Here is a 13936-nt window from a genome sequence, read left to right as displayed (position 1 = left end):
AACGAGTCTTCATTTTTTGAAAGACGACTTAGAGAAATATATATGTATCCAGCAAGTCTATAGATCAAAATTTAATTAGCTCAAAATTCTAGCTATATATATCACCTAGTTCAAGAACTTAATCCATCTTCCAATCAAAAAGAACTTAATCCATCTGACAGAGATTTATCAGCCTAATAATGTGTCTCACGGAGGTTTTTGGAAAGTGTTTTGGTGTAAAAGATGATGAAAGAACTGGGTCGCGGAGGTTTTTCACTGAAAACAAGATCATCAAGATTAGAGGAACTGTAGTTTTGCAGAAGAGAAATTTGTTGGATTTGAATGATCTTGGCGCTTCTTTACTTGATCGTCTTCATGAGATATCCGGTAAAGGTGTTTCCTTACAACTCATCAGCTCAAGTAATCCTCAACCAGGTACGTGATAACTACTAACAAGATTTTAATTAGCTCTTTATAGTTTTAGTACGTGAAAAAAACAATTCATGCAAATTTCTGCATGTTTTAGATCCGGTTCATGATGATGAAAAGGAAACACTACTAAAATCTAGGGGACGTATATACTATACTGAAAAGGTAGATCGTTGTCTCAAAACCAAACAACTTATCAGATTTTCACATTTAAGGAGAAGCAGAACATAGTACTTTTCTGCTCAAATAAAAACAGAATTTACCATTTAAACTTGTTAAAATAGACATGTCATGACGTCCCAATATATAATTTGGAAAAGGTATGACTGTTCTCAGATGCCAAGAGATCTATTATGTATTTGACTGCAAGGTTATTACACCACGCCGACAAATATAAACTTTTTCCGTATCTGTAAAAGTGTTCCTATCACATATTTTAGCCTATTTTAGATTTAAGAGAAGAAGATAAATGACAGTATGATCTTCTGGATTGGTAATGTTCGTAGTATCTAGTAATTCCCTATAGCAACATGACTAATTGACTTAGAAAACTTTTTTTGAATTCTAGAACATAAAAAAAAACATGCGTTGAAAAATGAACAACTCCCACGTAGTTGGTACTTTCTACTGACCTTGTTGATAATTGGTAATCTTGAAATGACTCAAGTAAAGACAATCGACGCAGAAAGAAAAATCATGGATTGGGATTAGGTTTCGCCAGTTTCTACAATAATGATCTTACACTATTCTCAATAGTTCCGGTCCGTGACAATTCATGGAGACAGATGCACACAATAAGTACCGTGGGACATCTATATATGATCCTTAGCCAGCAACGGATATAGGGTGTTGGCCTCACAACGAATAAGAGACGAGAAATGGAAATTACACGGCAATCGCCAAAACAAACCAGCGATCGAGAAGACGATCGGAATTAAGCTCTTTCCTTGATGATAATATATGTATAAGGCCAAGATTTAACGACTATGTCATGTCATGTATAGAATTACAAATCAGCCTATATTTATTTATTTCTCAGCTGCAACTACCACCCCTATCATTCGTAAAGATCCAAGAATCACACGACAATAGCCAAGTACGAAAACAAATGAAATAAAGTAATAGGATCAGATTAAAAATGAGAAATAAAGGAACTCGTTATAAGATAAGAAGGGCCAATGACGCCATTATTGGCCCACGAAGTTGGTGCAGAATCACCAGGGCCTTCATAGTTTAATCATGTAACTAAACTGAATTGATGTTTTATTTTTTTAACTCAATTTATGTTGAGGCAGTAGTCTGATCTCATTATTTAATGAAAAACTAAATACAGTTATTATAATAATGAACATATTACGCTGGAGCCTAACGTCCATGTATGAAAACCGAAATACACCTTACGTGAAAAAAACTTGCTTGCGCATTGTTCGAGCATTTCTGATCAGCAACAATATAACAACAATCATTGAAAAATATGAACAACATTTTAGCTATTGGATAATCTAAACAATCATGAATGTCATGTAAAATCTGTAGAGTATTCATGATTATTCTTAAGATATCTGCTAATTATATTTCTCTTAGAAAAAACATGTTGTTTGGATCCCGGAGACCATACTTCTTATTTGTCAAGTCAAACCATCAAAGCAAGTACATTTAATCCATTTCCTAACATGTGGTCAAGATATTTCTGAAAAGAAAAGATACGTTGGTGACGGAGTAAAAAACGTTTGATTAATTTGATTTGATATAAAACAAGTTGATTACTTATTAATTTTGCGTTTGCTGCAGAAAATGAAATGCGAGGAAAAATTGGTAAGGAAGCATATTTAGAAGGATGGGTAAAAAAGATAACACCCTTGACTGCAGGATTAACAGAATTTAATGTTACATTTGAATGGGATGAATCCATTGGAGTCCCTGGCGCTTTCTTAATCAAGAATTTCCATCACAGTGAATTCTTCCTCAAAACTCTAACTCTGGAAGACATTCCTGGAGTTGGCCCTGTCCATTTCGATTGCCATTCTTGGGTTTATCCTGCCAAACGATACAAGTATGACCGAATTTTCTTTTCTAACCAGGTAAGTTCCTTTAATAATTGTAACTGGGTTCCACATGAAAGTCATGAGACGGTTTATGAATCTTCGTCTATGCTTTAATTGTTACTTGCAGAGTTACCTGACATGCGACACGCCGGAATCACTCCGTAAATATAGAGAAGATGAGCTCAAAGTTCTTAGAGGAGGTGGCACAGAAGAATTCCGCAAATGGGACCGAGTATACGAGTACGCGACATACAATGATTTGGGAACAGGTCGTCCAATTCTTGGAGGTTCAAAAGAGTTTCCTTACCCTCGGAGAGTAAAAACAGGCAGAAAACCATCCAAAAAAGATCCAAATTACGAAAGCAGGAATTGCATAGCGAACATAGATATTTATTCTCCAAGAGATGAAAGGTTTAGTCAGTTAAAGTTCTCAGATTTCTTGGCCATAACGGCGAAGTCCTTGGGTCGCATTGTGGGACCTGAAATAAAAGGTTTGTTTAGCAGAACACCAAATGAATTTGATACGTTTGAAGATGTTCTGCGCCTTTATAAGGGATACGATAAAGAACTTGCAGCTGCACGTTCGTCAAACTCGTGTTGCTGCATGAACTTAGAATTGCTTAAAGAGTTCTTTCGTTCTGACGGTGAAAAGTTCCTCAAATACCCTAAGCCTGATGTCATCCAAGGTACATTTTGGTTTGCATATTGATACTAAAGTTCATTTTGATAGCAAAATTTGAATATAGAACCTTTTTTTTTTTTGGTATTGGCTTAATGGTAAATTTAATGCACGTACAGCTGAAGAGTTTGCTTGGAGGAGCGACGAAGAGTTTGCCAGAGAAATGATTGCTGGAGTGAACCCTGTCGCAATAAGTGGTCTGCGGGAGTTTCCTCCAATTAGCAAGCTTGATCCTAGGCTCTACGGAGATCAGACCAGTTCAATAACCGAAGAACATATTGAGAAGAACTTGAATGGATTGACAGTATCTGAGGCTCTGGAGCAGAAAAGGTTGTTCTTATTAGATCATCATGATGAATTAATACCATACTTGAATCGGATAAATGGAACGAAGACGAAATGCTACGCAACTAGAACAGTCCTTTTTTTGCAAGATGATGGAACCCTGAAGCCTTTGGCTATTGAGCTGAGCTTGATTCACCCGTATGGGGAAACACATGGTATTGTAAGTCAGGTCATCACACCAGCTCAAGAAGGCGTGGAGGCTTCAATTTGGCAGCTGGCCAAAGCTTACGTCGTTGTTAATGACTCCTCTTGCCATCAACTTCTCAGCCACTGGTAATTTTTGTGTTTCCACTTTAATTCTATCAAAAAATCCTAGGTTTCAATGAATACTTGCATTTGGCTAACTTTGTGACTGGTATTTGGTGCAGGTTGTGCACACATGCTGCAATTGAGCCGTTTATAATTGCTACTAATAGACAAATGAGTGTTGTTCATCCAATCCACAAGATTCTAAAACCTCATTTTCGAGATACGATGAATATTAATGCTCTAGCTCGTCACATTCTCATTAGTCAAGGTGGTTATGTAGAGAGAATTGTTTTTCAAAGAGAATTCTCTATGGAATTTTCATCTATGACTTACCAAAAGTGGGTGTTCACAGAACAGGCACTCCCAGAAGATCTGATCACCAGGTAACTTCATGAATCCAAAAACGTCTTTCTGACAAACATATTTACACATCCAAGAGTTCATACTCATTAACTTTTTTATAATTTGATTCCTCCAGAGGAGTCGCAGTCCGAGATCCAGACGAACCACATGGTGTACGCTTGTTGATTGAAGACTATCCATATGCGGTGGATGGGCTTCAAATCTGGTCAGCAATCAAGGAGTGGGTTCATGAATATTGTTCCTTTTACTATCCCACTGATGAATCGATCCAAGGTGATACAGAACTTCAGTCATGGTGGGAGGAGCTTAGGACTGTGGGTCATGGCGACTTAAAAGATGAGCCATGGTGGCCAAAAATGCAAAACTTATCAGAACTAACTCAATCATTGACCACCATTATATGGACAGCTTCTGCACTCCATGCAGCACTAAACTACGGCCAGTATCCATACGCAGGTTACCATCCGAACCGTGCAACCATGAGCAGACGATTGATGCCCGAACCAGGAACAAAGGAGTACACTGAGCTTGTAGAAGACCCAAATGCAGTTTTCTTGAAAACCATTACTAGTCAGCTACCGGCACTCTTGGGTATATCACTGATTGAGATTTTGTCTACGCATTCTGCTGATGAATTCTATCTTGGAGAAAGAGAGAACCCTGAACAATGGACTAAAGATGCAGCAGCACTGGAAGCTTTTAAGAAATTCGGAGAGAAGTTAAAGAGGATTGAGGATAGAATGATGGAGATGAACACAGAAGGGAAATGGAGAAACAGACATGGTCCTGTGCAGGTTCCGTACACTTTATTATGTCCTTATAACTTGCCTTCATATCCAATGGGACTTACAGGTAGGGGAATTTCCAATAGTGTCTCTATCTAGAGCCACTACTAGAAAGAAAGCACAAAACCATTTCTCCATACTAGTTTTGCTTTTTTTAAGTTTGTTATTTGTAAAAATTTGTTTATTTTACATGGGTGTGAAGTATTATTGTCATTGATAATGTAGAAAATACTTTAGGCTGATTCCTTTTGTATCGAAAGGGCCTCATATAATCGTATTGTCTGTGCAAGAAAAGAAAACCAGAACTACTAAAAAGCTGATTCTTCTATGTTTTCCTAGAAGTACACTATCCACATTTTAAATAGTGGGAATGTTATAATTGCCCTTCATTTTGACTGATCTGGGACAAATACCCTTTAGGAACTTTATAAACGTTTGGTGGCATAATTGAAATTTTTAATAAAACATAAATCATTGAATTCCATTTTTAACCTTCCACCTTCGTTCATTCTTCCTCAACTCAAGATCTCAGAAAATGCTTCATCTCTCCTACCACCACCATCTCCATCTCTCCCACCACCATCACCATCTCAATCGCCGCCACTACATTTTATACGTTTGGTTTTCAACAGATCTAGAAATCGAGATTTAGGTTTTCCACTTCAATCAAATCTCGAAATCAAACTTCATAAATATCATCAAGAGATCTTCTTCTTATCATTTTAACTGTATAATTTCTACATCAATTGAAGATTCAAGTGATCGAGATAGAGTTTTAGGTTTTCGGTTTCTGGTAAGTATAAATTTGATTTTGACGACGAAGATGATGACGAATAATGGCTTGAATTATTGGAAATGGGATCTTATGTCTTGTCAAAATAGGGATGTAACTGAGCTGCTGATGTTGTCTCTGGTGATGAACAAGGAGGAATGAAAAGACTATTGTTGACGAATTTGAAGTTAGGGTTTGAATCCAGTTTGGAGAGGAGAAGTTGTTGACATTGATGTTGTTGATGGATTGAAGATATTTAAGAAGAGTTGAGAAGCGGGTTGCAGTTGAATTTGATGGAGTTTACATGAGATTTAACTGAGAACTGTTGTTGCCATGGTTGTTTTTCAAGGGTTTATGAAAAGAATGAAATAATAGAAGAGATTGATATTCTGTTTTTAAGTATAACTTATTGATGGATGTTGCAAAGGGAATGATGCAGTCGATATATTTTCCAAGGTGGTTACTTATTCTTCAATAAGAATTGATCTGCAAGGATAGATGTATGTTAGGAGTTAACATTGCAGCTGGTATTGACGTGTAAGCTCTGCGGCTGAATGAATTGAGATGATGTTGATGGTTACAGGGAGATGATGGTTATGTAGTGGCCTGATGGAATAAAATAGTTTGTTTGAGTGTTGAGATGTCAAAGATTGAAGTTCATGGAGCTGATGTGAGGTGTTGTTGATTTGCAATTGCAGGAATTGAGATGTTGAGTGGAACTGGAGTTGTGATCTAATGAATGAATGATGGAATGTTTGCTATTGTTGGGTTTGTTGAGGTTATAGTACAGCTGCAGTTAAGAGATGTAGTTGATGGTCGTGCATTGATGTTAAGAGGCTGAGCTAGATTGGAGGCAACTTGATTTTGGGGACAACTTGATTCTAGATTGGAGGCAACTTGAGCTAGTTTTTTGTGTTGTGTTGATATTGACTCGAATTGATGATGCCATGAAGATTAAAAGGCATAATATAAGAAGACAGTGAAGAAGATGGTTGTGCTGCTGATGCTTATGCTTTAAATTCGAGAGAATAGATGAATGCTTAGGAAGTTTGAGCAGGAACTGAATATGTATCCAGTCAGTGAAGAGCAGAACAAGGAGTTGTTGCTGCTTGTGTGTTGTTGACGGTGTTTGAGTAAGGGCATGGAAGTGACTGCAGTTGTTGGCTCATGTTGCAAGTGTACATAGACGGTTGTGGTCATGAAGCTGTTGCAGGTAGAGTTGTGGTCATGAGGCTGTTGTAGTAGCAGAGATGGAGGATGTGATACTGTCTGGTGGTGGTTCGAATTGTTGGTTGTGCACTGAAAATATATATGAAGTGGCGGTGCTGGTATGTGATTTTGATATGTTACTTTGTATTGACGAATCTGTGGTGTAATGGTAGCACAACTGACTATATGTCAGAAGATGTATGTTCGACTCACACTAGGTTCACTTTTTTGTGTACAAATTTTATTTTTTGGAGACAACTTGTGATAGTTGCCTCCATATATGAAGACAACTTGTTCTAGTTGCCTCCATATTTGGAGACAACTTGGGTTAGTTGCTTTCACTTTTGAAGACAACTTTGTGCTAGTTGCCTTCACTTTTGAAGACAACTTGAGCTAGTTGCCTCAGATTCGGAGACAACTTGAGTTAGTTGACACCATTTTGTTTTGCAACTTGTTCCTGTACACTATTTATTGGAGACAACTTGAGCTAGTTGCCTCCACTTTTGGAGTCAACTTGAGCTAGTTTCCTCCGATATGGACACAACTTCAGCAAGTTGACTCCACATGGTAGTGGTGGTCGTCGTCGGCAGTGATGGTGGTTGACAGCGGCGGTGGTTGGCGGTTATTGGCGGCGGCGGTGGACATTGATGGTGGAGGTGGTGGTGGACAGTGGTGGTGGTTGGTGGTTGTGGTCGTTGGCGATGGTGTACATTGGTGGTTGGTGGTGGTGGTCGTCGGTGGACAGTGGTGGTGGTGGACGATGGTGGTGGGAAGTAGAGGTAGTCTTTTTTTTTTTGAATAGTGGTTAGTGGTTTTGTATATACACTATACAAAAGAGGGTATTTTAGTAATGTATTAAGCTTAGGGGTATAATTTAAGTTGGAAATGGTATTTTTCAATAGGTTTCATACTAGGAGTATAGAGATAATGTTCCCCTTTTAAATACCATTAGATAAACACAGTTTTCTAGCTTCCAACATCAAGTTTTAATGGAAACAGAGAGTTTCTATTTTTTGTCACAATTGATGGTTGAATCAGCTATATTAGCCTATTGGAATTAGAAAACAGAAAAACACATACGTAGATGGAAAAAAGAAAGGGAAAAAAATCAAGTGAGAACTTCACAATTACAATAGGTGCCTGAATTGGTAATCAGCTGAAACTGCCAGTTACACCTGAACTGGTTTTTGCTTTGCTCATTGGTCTGCTTCCTCTTAAGCAACCTTTGCTTGCTGACACCAGAGAAAAAGAAACTGTGTTAGGGAGTTTAACAGAAAACAACTAGTGTTCTACCGAAGTAATTATTGAGATTATTAGTCTCACATTGTGTAGGTTATCTAAGATCTTGCGGTTTATAACCTTTAGGGCATGTCCACTCATTGGAAAATGGTTTTGAGTTGGATGCCTGTACTCTAACATAGTATCAGAGCAGGCTATTTGCGACGAGTCATTGACCGCGCCTTTGCTCCACGTTACCCAATTTATTGTCCACGTGTTATACCCAACGAGGCTACACGTGAGGGGACGTGTTGATATTACTTGTCCCACATTGTGTAGGTTATCTAAGATCATGCGGTTTATAACCTTTTGGGCCTCTACACTCATTGCCAATTGGTTTTGAGTTGGATGCCTGTATTCTTCTTCAATCTTGGCTTTGATGTATGAGTAAAGAGCCACACCAGCAATTGCAATACCTATTCCGATATCTAAGATCATGCGGTTTATAACCTTTAGGGCCTGTCCACTCATTTGAAATTGGTTTTGAGTTGGATGCCTGTATTCTAACATAGTATCGGAGCAGATTATTTGCGACGAGTCATTGACCGCGCCTTTGCTCTACGTTACCCGATTTATTGTCCACGTGTTAGACCCAACGAGGCTACACGTGAGGGGGCCTGTTGAGATTACTAGTCCCACATTGTGTAGGTTATCTAAGATCCTGCGATTTATAACCTTTTGGGCCTCTCCACTCATTTCCAATTGGTTTTGAGTAGGATGCATGTATTCTTCTTCAATCTTGGCTTTGATATATGAGTAAAGAGCCACACCAGCAATTGCAATACCTATTCTGATATCTAAGATCATGCGGTTTATAACCTTTAGGGACTCTCCACTCATTTTCAATTGGTTTTGAGTTGGATGCTTGTATTCTTCAATCTTGGCTTTTATGTATGAGTAAAGAGCCACACCAGCAATTGCAATACCTGTTCCGATACCTGTCTGGGTCGAAATATTGTTGCTATACAAGGAGTAGAATTACGTGAAGTTAAGTTGCAATGCATGAAAGGTTCGATAAGTAACAAGAAACTAAAGAAATATGGTGACAGGGTTTTATTCTCACACAACTGTGTTGAGATTGAATTCATTGATAAGTATATATACTCGGTTTATAGTTACAAGTGTTTACAATGATAAGGATAGCGCAACAAAGAAAGCAAAATAATAGGATAGGAAAAAACAAGAGAACAGGTCGGCTAAGTTGGAGGAAGGATCCGTTCACAGGCCCTAAATTTACAAGATATGACAACCTCATTTTATCCGTTGTATGATGAAATATTGACGGTTCAGATATGCTCACTAAATCCGGGTTGCCGGATACCCATATAGAAATCGAACACTTTAATGTTTATGTTAATTTCCTCTAGCTTCTCTCTCACAAACTTTTGATCATTCTTTTTGTTCTTAACACAGCTTTTGTAGCAAGAAGTGATATAATCAAAATTAGAAATCAAAAGAAGGCTAAATTAATTCAATTAATCTAGTTTTTGGGTTTTCACATTTTTCTGGCTCGAAGGAATCAATTTGTTACAAAATAAAATGAATATATATATAAAAAATCTATGGTTTACATGTTCAAAATTAGATGATCAAAGAAACTGAAAACTTATCCACTGATAACAGATTAACAAATTTGATAAAAAAAAATCGTTTGATTAATCGATTTTTTTTTGGAAGCAGACTAATCGAATCGTTACTCTCACAATAACATATTGCTTTAAAATATTATAGTCTCACTACTCTCTCCAAGTGAGAATAATGAAAGATCCAAGATCAAAACTCTAGTAATTGACATCAAATAGAAAATTCTGTGTAAATATATAATGTATATATAGAAAAAGAACAGTATCGAACAAAAAACTCATTCAATGTTGAAATATTTTCAAGAACTTGGGATTACTGATAGATCACTCCACAACCTTCTTAGAACTGCTAACAATTAGAAAGTCAACTAATAATTTTTCACGAACCTCTAATACATATAGAATCTCTCTTGATGACTATTCTGAATCGGAGATTGAGATCCCAAATACTCGCGTTTTGGTAGGGGTAAAAAACATTATGTGATCGAGAAGAAAGAGGGAAGGGAAAGTTGACTAAAAAACATCTGATTTCAATAAATGGGCGTCGGGTAACCCGAATACGGATGAAATATCTCTACCGTATTTATATTATTATCTAACAGTCAATACAAGGCTGTTAAACCTTGTCAAATTGGAGCCTGTCAAGGGATCCTTCTTCGCTAAGTAGTTAGTGAGGTGACCTGACTAATCTAATACTCCGCTCAAGTTGGAGTGGTAAAGCCTGAACGAATGCCCAACTTGCTAACCAAACGGTCAAATTGTGGAGCTCCTAAAGGCTTTGTGAAAACATCGATCGGCAAGCTGATATCATAGGACTAAAGATACTTCAGCAATATCAATCCACTGAGTAATTTCAATATGTTTAGTGCGCTCGTGAAAGACAGTATTCTGAGCAATGCGAATTGTTGCTTGACTATCACAAGAAACGGTGATAGGGAGAGGACATGATATGTGCATTCCTTTGAAAAGATATTGTAACCATTGAAGCTCAACTGTTAAGTTAGCCAAGGAACGATATTCAGCTTTAGCGGAAGAGCGAGCTACAGTGGGTTGTCTCTTTGATTTCCAAGAAATTGGACTATTACCTACGGTAATGAAGTATCCTGTGGTAGATCTACGAGTAAGAGGACATCCTGCCCAGTCAGAGTCCGTGTAACCATGAAGAGATCGGGATCTATCCGCAGAAAAAAATATGCCATGCCCAATGGTTCCTTTGAGATACCGTAAGACACGGTGAGCAGCATCCAGGTGAATTGTACGAGGATGTTGCATAAATTGACTGAGATAATTTACTGAGAATGTGATATCGGGACGAGTGACAGCGAGATATAACAATCAAGCAATAAGTCCGCGAAAATAACTTGGATCAGTTAACTCCTTACCATCAGTAGGAAGTAACTTGAGGTGTGTATCATCAGAAAAGAGGAAACGCGTGCCCCAATGAGACCAGAGTCTTTAAGAATTTATAGAATATATTTTATTTGACATAGAAAGATACCTTTATTAGATCGTGAAACTTCAATGCCTAGAAAATATTGTAGGCGACCAAGTCCTTCATCGAAAAATGAGACGCAAGACGTAACTTTGTTGAAGTAATAAAGTTATTGTATGTGCCAGTAATAATGATATCGTCAACATAAACGGGAACAAAAATAAAAGTTGTATTACTATGATATGTGAAGAGAGAATAAACACATAGAGATTTCTGAAATCATTCATCTATCAAAACTGAGGAAAGCTTAGCAAACCATTGACGAGAGGGTTCCTTAAGGCCATATAGTGATTTCTTAAGTTTGAAACCTTTAGACTCACCTTTTCGTGCCAGACCGGGAGGAATCTTCATATAGATTCCTTCATCTAGATCCCTTTGAAGAAATGCATTATTGACATCGAGTTGGTGTAGATACCAACCTTTTATCGTACAATAGATAGTAACACTCGAACAGTCACTAGTTTTGATAAGGGTGCAAAAGTGTCGTAGTAGTCAATTCCTTCCTGTTGAGTGTATACCCTTTGCCACAAGACGAGACTTGTAGCGTTCAACTGTGCCATCAGAGTTAAACTTGATCTTAAAAACCCATTTGCACAATGGCAGTTTTTCCTGGTGGAAAGTCGACGATAATCCAAGTATTGTTAGCTTCTAAAGCCATTATCTCTTTAGCCATAGTTGCGCGTCACTTATGACATTTAGTGGCCTGTGAGAAAGATTTAGGTTCTTCAGATAAAATGACCTTAGCAAGGTAGGCTTGGAGACGAAAAAAACTTATCAAATGACAAATAATCAGTCATGGGATAGACTGAAGCGGATATACATTCAGTAGCGGAGAAATGATAGTGCTTCAAGTAGGTTGGTGGATTACGAATACGAAAAGGGAAAGAACCTACAGTAGGGAGCACAAATTCGACGGAAGGAGCTGCATATTGAGATTGCTGTAAATTAGAGGATATGGAACTTCTGTTAGGCAATGGTGATGGCACCAGGAAAGGTATAGTTGACGAAACATCTGAAATAGGATCGTTGTGTGAGGAGTTAAAGAGAAATAGAGCTAAAGTACATGGAGTATCAGCCGAAAATGAATGGCCTGAAGTGATGTCAAGAATGAGCATATCATTAGTAGGATGTGAGGGTGAGTTATGTATTGGATACACAGTAATGGGAGATTGAGAATCAAAAATAGAGTCGTATTTTGCATACTCCAGATTCTGTACAAGTGCTGGTACATGAGAAGGAGCGGATAAATCAAGGAAAGGAAACCGATTTTCATGAAAGACTACATCTCGTGAGACATAAATAGACTTAGATTCAAAATCAAAAATCTTGTATCCTTTCTGTCCATGGGGATAGCCAACAAATATGCCTGGCTTGGCACGTTGGTCGAATTTATGAGACACATTTGCATTTCTGCAAAAAAAAAAAGCAACCAAAGACGCGTAAGGATGCATAGTATGGTGATTTATTTAACAACATTTCATGTGGTGTCTTATGAGAAAAAACTGGAGTTGGCATCATGTTGATTAAGTATGCATCAGTAAGAATACATTCTCCCCAAAAACGAAGAGGCAAGTTGGATTGAAATTTTAATGATCGTGCTACATTAAGTAGATGTCAATGTTTCCTCTCGACAACAGTATTCTGCTGTGGTGTGTAAACGCAACCGGTTTGGTGTAAAACACCATTTTGATGGAACCACGATTGTAGTTCATTGGATTTAAACTCAAACCCATTATCACATCGTAAAGTCTGTAACTGAGGAATGAGCAGTTTATTGACACCAGAGGAGATGCTGGTGATTGAATGACCAAACTGAATGATGACAAAAGTAAAAAAATACTTGAGAAATTTCGAAGTTTCGATTTCATGAGATAAATCCAAGTGCACCTAGTATAATCATCTACAATTGTAAGGAAATACTTAGCACCAGTAAATGATTCTGTTGCAAAAGGTCCCCGGATATCAACATGAATTAACTGAAAAGGTCGTAAAGACAAATACTGATTTTTATTAAACTTTAGACATGTTTGTTTAGCTCTGGAGCATACATCACAGAAATGATTGAACTGAGAGCTAATATAAGCAAACTTGGTAGCTTAAAAACGAAAACAATCCGCACTTAGATGGTCGATACGGCGATGCCATGTATCAACAGGCTTATTTACATATTTTCACTTCTAGATCCAGGAGTTCAAACTCATTCCTAGTGAATTTAGCAAAACAGTTACGACTTTTTTTTTGGCAACTGCAGCTCTTTGTCGCAAATTCGCAATTGCATAAGAGTTGTTGCAAAATTTAGTTGCTATTATCCAAAAATGGTGTAGTGTGTTATTCTAGATTCGAGAACATCGGACGATTCAACACAACATAGCTTTGAGTTCATCTTCCACAAAATGGATTTAGGACATCTAGGTTTTGCGTTCATATATACAAGATTAAGGGCGAAACACTCCTTTCTTGTTGGATTATCTCTTATTAAAGAAGACAAACACTCAAAGTAGTCGGAATTGATTCCGGATTATACCAACTTTTCGCTCTACATCTCATACAAAAATTAACTCTTTCTTTTCGAGATTTACATATAATTGATATCTTTATTTGTATTTGGGTTTTGATTTTCTTGTATTATGATGTTCTTTTTCTTATAAATAATCATGTAATCACCTTTTGGATTGAATAAAATGTGGTCTGATGTGTTCATAAAAAAGAAAAAAACGAAAAAAAAAAA

At 37.4% G+C, this 13936-nt stretch overlaps 1 protein-coding gene across 1 annotated transcript; it reads left to right on the top strand.

Annotated features, from left to right (window-relative positions):
• Positions 1-5116, top strand: LOC113290293 (probable linoleate 9S-lipoxygenase 5). Its single transcript, XM_026539907.1, has 6 exons — positions 1-414; positions 2200-2489; positions 2581-3139; positions 3252-3750; positions 3846-4109; positions 4205-5116. Exons 1-6 carry the CDS (start codon positions 180-182, stop codon positions 4971-4973), a joined length of 2616 nt encoding a protein of 871 aa, XP_026395692.1. The 5' UTR covers positions 1-179; the 3' UTR covers positions 4974-5116.
• The last annotated feature ends 8820 nt before the right edge of the window (positions 5117-13936 follow it).

Source organism: Papaver somniferum, chromosome 6 (assembly GCF_003573695.1).
Source record: "Papaver somniferum cultivar HN1 chromosome 6, ASM357369v1, whole genome shotgun sequence".
Classification (NCBI taxonomy): domain Eukaryota; kingdom Viridiplantae; phylum Streptophyta; class Magnoliopsida; order Ranunculales; family Papaveraceae; genus Papaver; species Papaver somniferum.
The sequence above is the reverse complement of the archived record's forward strand: the minus strand, read 5'-3'. Positions and strand labels throughout refer to the sequence as shown.